The sequence below is a fragment of the Entelurus aequoreus genome, linkage group LG18 (genome assembly GCF_033978785.1).
Source record: "Entelurus aequoreus isolate RoL-2023_Sb linkage group LG18, RoL_Eaeq_v1.1, whole genome shotgun sequence".
Lineage (NCBI taxonomy): Eukaryota > Metazoa > Chordata > Actinopteri > Syngnathiformes > Syngnathidae > Entelurus > Entelurus aequoreus.
Genome location: NC_084748.1, coordinates 36,848,976 through 36,856,232, shown reverse-complemented (window position 1 = coordinate 36,856,232; position 7,257 = coordinate 36,848,976). Strand labels below are relative to the sequence as shown.

At 41.4% G+C, this 7,257-nt stretch overlaps 1 protein-coding gene across 1 annotated transcript in view; it reads right to left on the bottom strand.

Moving 5' to 3' along the window:
* Positions 1 to 2,388: 2,388 nt before the first annotated feature.
* The window catches only part of LOC133633601 (aerolysin-like protein), a 47,832-nt gene continuing 42,963 nt past the window's right edge, over positions 2,389 to 7,257 (bottom strand). The window contains exons 3-5 of the mRNA XM_062026175.1: positions 6,909 to 7,013; positions 6,274 to 6,766; positions 2,389 to 2,966 (exon numbers count right to left, since the gene is read on the bottom strand). Of these exons, the coding sequence (XP_061882159.1) occupies positions 2,496 to 2,966; positions 6,274 to 6,756 (954 nt within the window). The 5' untranslated portion in view covers positions 6,757 to 6,766; positions 6,909 to 7,013 and the 3' untranslated portion in view covers positions 2,389 to 2,495. The remainder of the gene's footprint in view (positions 2,967 to 6,273; positions 6,767 to 6,908; positions 7,014 to 7,257) is intronic.

The window sequence follows — 7,257 nt, the reverse complement described above, 5'->3', positions numbered from 1 at the left end:
TTAAACAGGAAGTGAACTCAGGTGACGTCACACAAACCGGAAGTGAATACCCAAATGGCATTGGACAAAAAATATTCTAAATCGTTTACAAATTAAAATGAAATAAGATAAACATATTTAAACACACAATTAAAAATAACATGGCTCTTATGAAGCCAGAACAATATTTGATGTTTCCAATGGCAAGAAAGTATAATGTTTGGCTATTTATTTTAGTTATTTAAAAAAAAATACAACTTTGTTAAAAGATTTTAGTGTGTGTAAAAGTACTTTTTGAGCACATTACACAATATTGTGATAATAACGGAAACTTGGTTTAAGTTTATTTCGAAAATGTATGCAGTCACAATATGATACATCATACAATTTACACAGTCTCCTTTCTCTTTACAACATATCTGAAAAGTAGTAGGAAGAAGCAAAGCTTATTTAAATTACTCCTTTTCCAATTCATTGCTATTACGGACACATACTGTTTGATCACTACCTGTTCTCACATTGTAACACAATTTACATCAATGAAATACAACACTTCTCCTGACAGTTGTAATTTTCCATAACGAGATGGGTTATTTCTCATTTGCAATAAGGTTCAAGACGTTTATCAAAATTCTTATCTTATCTTCCTTGTACTGTATAAACACTTCCGTTTGAACTGCATCATATTTGTACTTTGACTTCTTTGCTTAATCCTTTCTGTAATTTAATCCCACACACTAACATACTAAAAGTGTTGTACGTGCATACAAATGTTCCAAGTTGCATTTTTCTCCAAGATTATATATTTATTTTTCTGAGAAGAGTTGCTCTATATTTTCGGGTAGCAGGTTCTAGTATGCTCTGTGCATAATTTTAGCTGTTTGCAAACGTGCCAAATCTGTCAGTCTTAAATGAAAAGATGCTGAGAAGCAGTCGTAGCGTAGGTCAACATGACTTTAATGTCACAAGCAAAGTAGGAATATTGCACCTGGGACGTGCACAGAGAAGACGAGCACACGCAACACAACAGGTGACAATGATCTAGCCCTGTGTGGAATATAAAGAAGTGTGATTGGCAATCTGCAACAGGTGTGCCCAGACTGACAATCAGGGACAGGTGAGGGAGACAGCGTTCAGGCCAGAGAAGTGGCGAAGGCAAACAGGAAGTAAAACTAAAATAAGAGCGCAGAAAAGGAACTTGATACAGAAATAAGGAGGTAAAATACAAAATAAAGTCAGGCCAGACATGACAGGTCCTGACAAAATCATTGAATTTCAATGTTTTTGATTCAATAAATAAAGGGTTTGTATGTCATTTATATTGTCACGGCCCGGGCGCGCGTCAGTGCGCATTCATCTGTGCACTGAGCTGAGTGCAGCTTTCGAGAGCCAGACCGGCGGCAGCGAGCAGCTGCAATCAATCGCCGGCAATCTGCACACCTGGAGCTGATGATCAGACCTGCCTTCAAAAGCCAGCACAACCTGCTATCCCGTGCCGGAACGTAACTTTCTGTTGGCGTACAGTAAGCGATCTGATGCTTGATGCAATCCTGCTCTCTCTCTGTTTTGCCCTCCGTGTTTCACTGTCTTGTTGTGTTGTTCCTGCAGCAAATCCCCGTTATTGCGTGGCGAGAAGTGCGTCTCGTCTTCCTTTCTGGTTCTCTGGCTGCCCCTTGGATCTTGATCCCTCGCTTTGGACACGGACCTGTTGACGCCCCGCTTAGCCCCCGACTTCCTGCTCGCCTCACGGACCTCTGAGCTCTGCCTTGTCCTCCTGATCTTCCGCCTCTCACTCATCACTTCTGGTAAACACTCAGCAATTAATTCCTACACATAGTCTTACACCATACACACTCTTGGATTTTGTCACACCATTTTCTAGTTAATTTATTAGTATTGTTTCGTTATTTTATATATATTATATTGTGTGTATATATATATATAATAAATTATAGACCTTAACTTCCCCCTTGTGGAACTGTGCCGTCACTCCTCCACACGTAACAGTACGTTCCGGCCAATTGATTAGGGACCAGATGGCACAGTTTCTTTAGCCCCGCCCCCAGTGACTTTTGGCCCCTCTCAGGATGTGTTTTTCTTTTACCTCCACCCTGGAAAATGTTTCTAGCCCACCTCCTCATCAGTATCATGGACTGTTTAGCAGTGCGGTAGGGATGGAAGAATTTTGTCGCGACGTACATTACCATTACCAGTTTCTTATTGCAATATTTAGGTTTTGCGCAGCGGTATGAAAAGGCAGCTACAGATAGCACACTAGGGCCACATTGCCATCTGAATTAAAACCAACAAATCTAAAGACAAGACGGGCTCATTTTTATATTTAGTTTTACAGGCTTTAAAAGTGGACATGGAAACACAAGCAGGTTTATGATGATGATGGTTTATTTATCTGTGACTGTCATTCACTCAGCAAGTTCACATGGCTCTGCATTAGCAATCAAACCAATGTTATGCAATCAACATAAAAACTGTGCACAGTAAGATGTTGATGCATCTTATTCAACATTCATGACTTTAGCAGACTCAGTGGTTTTCACATTCACTGCAGTGTAAGCCACACCGATGTAGTTGCCAGTGGATGCAAAGGCCAGCTCGCTGCCATTCAGGCATGTGATTTTCACGGTGGCCGAGTAGGGGAGGTCGATGATTGCTCGTCCCACTGACAACTCAACGCTCACGGTCTTTCCTGGCGGGACCTTCACACTGACCTCATCTGATTCTGTTATGGTCTCTTCATGGGTAATTGTGGAGGTCGTCTCGGCTCCCAAGGTCAAGCTATACCCACTGGACACCTCCACCAGACCCGGGATCCCTGCTGAAACGGTCGTGCTGACGCTGAACTCAAACTTAACGGTGGTGCTCCAGGTTTTAGACTTGATCACAGATCTGCTGTAGCTACATTTCTGCTCTTGAGTCTGAGAGGTGTCATTGTCATAAGACACCGATTTGATGTACTCTTTGTTGACCTAGATTAAACAACCAGCCCCACACACACACACACACACACAGACACAGAAAAACACAAAAAGATGCATTTTGTTTAGGGAAAACACAAAAAAATTCTTAATAACCAGGACAGACATTGTCAACTTATTTTTAAAGTGATAAGGCAAATTAATTTTTACAAAACATGCATGCATACATATATTTGATATGTTTGTTTGTGATGACCTGCTTAACATTTAGACTTTAACACATTATTAATCCCCTGGGGAAACATTTTGAAATATGATACTATTTTATTCACCTATTGTAATTAAACAAACTACATTACTGTCAACCCCATATCAAATTATGTTTGTGGTGGACACAGTGGCGGAACTAACCAGAGCCGTGCCAGGGGCAAGGAACTTGACCGAGCCCTTTAAACCTGTTGCTTATCGAGTGGCAAGATCAGGTTTTTAGCTCGGTAGTCAGCACGCTCGGCTCTCATGCCAGTAACTTGGGTTCGTGCCCTGCTCGGAGCAGCAGGAAAATCTCAACGCAGCCGAGAGAGAGAGTACACAACTGCTTGTTGTCTTTTTTCCTTTTCTTTGCGCTTTGCCGCTCCGTTTTTTATGTTTACTGTATGAACTCATGCTAGCTTCTTAGTAAAAATGCTCGCCGAGCTTGTACTTTGTTGACAAGTGACTGATGACGTTGGTGGCAGGTTGATGACAATGTTACCCCAAATACACTTGGAGACAATATCGTTGATCTATTTGTAAATTTGCACGTCGGAAAGTGAAATGTGAGAGTGAAAATAAAGACACACACACAGCCATTTGTCTTGTAAAGTTTATAGCGACCATGACTCATCCTGACTGGGGCAACCTATAAGCACGCATAGGTCCAGTTCTTTTTTTAGTGGTAATTAGGGAAAAATAACACGATTGCATGATCTGAGCTCTTCTGGGTCCCTAAGCCGTGGGAGAGACCCGCTCTCCCCAGCCCAGAGCCAGGTGAGGAGCCCAGGCCTCCCCGCTCCGCCCCGGGCCGCTAGTGGTACCGCGCCCCCAGCCTCCCCTGAATCTCCGTCCCTGGGTGGACAGGACTCATCAAGTTGTTCTTTATGGTACGCAAGGTGGGCCAACAAGCAAAATAAATCCTTCTTCATTATTCTTTTAAAGGGACAATTGCTGATATAAAAGGACTATTACACCCATTAGGCCCTTTTCCACCACAGAAACGTTTACAGGAACTTTACCATTTATCAGGGTAAATAAAGTTCCCCCTGTGTTTCCACCAAAAACTACCCGGGTAGATTTAGTTCTGGTATCCAGGTGATACTTTTGGAAGGTTCCTAGGACCTTGTCGGGAGCGGACTGTGCTGTCGAACGCTGATTGGTTGAACACAGTTGGGGGCGTTCCTAAAACTCTTTTTCAAACACAGGACTGTCATTTACAGAATGCTAGACAACTTGTTTATTTCCAATTTCTTGTTTACTTCTATGACAACAAACTTGACAACAGAGAGAAAGAAGAACGAAAGGAACTTTCGACTTGCAGGAAATTTTGTGGGGCATCTTCGTGCTGAAGAACGCTGATCAGTGGAACTATCTTGCAGTGATTTTTTACAGCGCCGTAGTCTTTTAACTAAATTAAGTTTTTAAAAGTTTTTGTTTTTAAAAATTTCATTTCAATTTGCAAAGCTACGAGGAGTGAACAGATTATTTCAAACGTATTTACAGAGGACTATGAAGCCGAACCTGAAGCAAGGACCTCAGCTGCTTACTTCCCTGAGACTTTGTTGGATAAATGTGAAATAAAGGAGGCAGTACACGAGTAGACCAAAGGTAAATAACATCAAATATTAACTAATTACTTTATTTCATGTTGTAACAGTGACACTCCATTTGTGTAGTTAGTAGTCTCAACCCAAGTGAACTGAATGCTATTGCTAACAAGCTAACACTAAAGCTGATGTGTTTGTGTTGCTGGAGTGAGATAAACACTGACATTTATTATTTATATATTGTTATTTACAGCTGAAATTGACTAAAACAAACGGCCTGACACTCATGAATTCATAATTTACTGAAAGGACGACTTTATGACTGCATGACATTGCGGACAATAGCCTGACTCTCTACGAACTATTTGGTACACTTAATTTTTTTAAATCATATCGTTTTGTATAATTTTGCTTCGTATTTCATTTACTTACATATTTAGTAAAATAACTCTGACCTAATATTGTCTGTTTATTTACATGGTATCGGTATAGAAAAATAGTAAACTACTCCTCCATACGTCACCAGCCTGATTTGTATAAACTACCCTGAACTGTGAAATGCGGTGGAAACACAAACCACACACTTCTACAGGAACCTATAGTTTCAAGAACTAAAGGTTCCAGGAACCTAAAGTTCCTGAACTTTTTTGGTGGAAAAGGGCACATGCGTTTGTCAGTGATAGCAAAGAGGAAAATTGCGAGGCTATTTCTTTCCTGGACACAACCTCCTGCAAAAACAGTTGCTGTTCATGCATTGTAATTATCTCATTTCAATTGGAGTTGATAAAGAAAAAACTAGGTATGTAACGGTATTGTAAATACAGCGGTATTGCAGTTATAAAATTCTCACAATGATGCCGTGACGTATGACTGGGGGTACTCCCCCCAGTGTAGTTTTTTTTCTGCCACTGTTGATTAAGCCCGTCTGGTAAGCAAACCGCATTTCCAATGCTCCCCTGCACAGCGCAGCTCAGTAAAAGATGTCAGGAAACACATGGGAGCAGAGCGGAAAGCTCTCGCGAGTGGATCCTCCAGTCAAGGAAAATAAAGAGAAGAAAACATGACAAACATGCAAAATACAGTTTGCAGATATTACCAGACCGCCATTGTCTACAAGTCTGGAAATATGAGAAGTCACTTGATTAATTATTACCCGGGAAAGATTATTGGCATAAAACCAAGATGTAAGCCAGGCCAAACATCAATTTGTGAGGCATTTCAATCAAATTTCCTCATGACAGCATGTTGACAATAGTCTGTTTAAAGACACTAAACTGAAGGTTTTTTTAGGTTTGCTTTTTCTTTGCACTTTGAAAATACCTCTTGGTAGTAATACATAGGATTAAAGCATTGGAGCATTAGGTTTGTTTTGATTTAAATGTGCTTATCCTTAACATAAGTAGCACTTTTGCACACTTTTTTCCGACATTACTGCAGTAATTTCGTACCGTAGCCTTAATATCGTGATAATATCGTACCATGCGATGTTGATACTGTTACATCCCTAGAAACGTATTGCAATATTGTGACTCAGGTGATCCACAGATAGTACCACTCACCTGGGGTTTGTACATGGCCAGAGTGGGATAGGTCATGTTGGTTAGCACAGACGACTTGATGGCATTGATGAAGAGGAACCCCATACAGTCGATGTCTGTGTCAGCTCTCCCCTGCAACCCCAGGCAGACTCCAGACCCAGTGTTGATAGAGTACTCGATCTTCAGGGGCCAGTCATTCATGTGTGCGAAGAACTCGCGTCCAGAACTCGTCCAGAACTTGATGGCACCTAGACGTGTCCCGGCGCCGTTCCCCCACAGGGACAGCTTGGTGATGTGCTCGCCAAGGTTGAACGTAAACTCACTGAAAGTGTGCGCATTTCCAAAGGTCTGCACACGCCCGTCGGTCAGTTCGGCTCGCACGGCTTTGATCTGCCAGCCGCCCACTGCCACTCCAATCTTCTTGAGGGTGGCACCATTGTCAAGGCCAGTGAAGGCAAATGCATTGCCTCCATTTCCACCGATGAGATGCAGTGTCGTCGCCATGTTTAATAACCTGAAAGAGAAATGTTCTTCAATATATTTAACAATTACTGGACTTCTGTAGCAAAGTGTGAACTATTATCCATATCAGTGGTTAAACAAACTTCTGTTGTTTACCAGCTGGGCTGTAGGCATCTATTCTAATTTCAACTCACCTTCCTGATAGTCCAGAGATACACAAACCAAGAAAGTAGTGAAAGCTTGGGTTCTGTAATGTGGAGGTTTTTCTGGAGATGAGGTTTGCAAGGTGAAGGACTCACCTATTTATAAAAAGAAGGGGGTTAACATGCATTAGAACTCACATCCTGTTGTTGAGAATGAACAAAGCAGATTAAAGATTTGCAAATAAATAAATGAGACAGGTCTAATCATCCGATGTCCTTCTGAAATGAGAAGTCTAATACATTTTTCCTTAAATTTGGTGGACTTAATGCGCATACACAAAACTAAACCAGGATAGATGTAGATATATTGTGGCGGGAACAGAATATGAATCATCTAAGA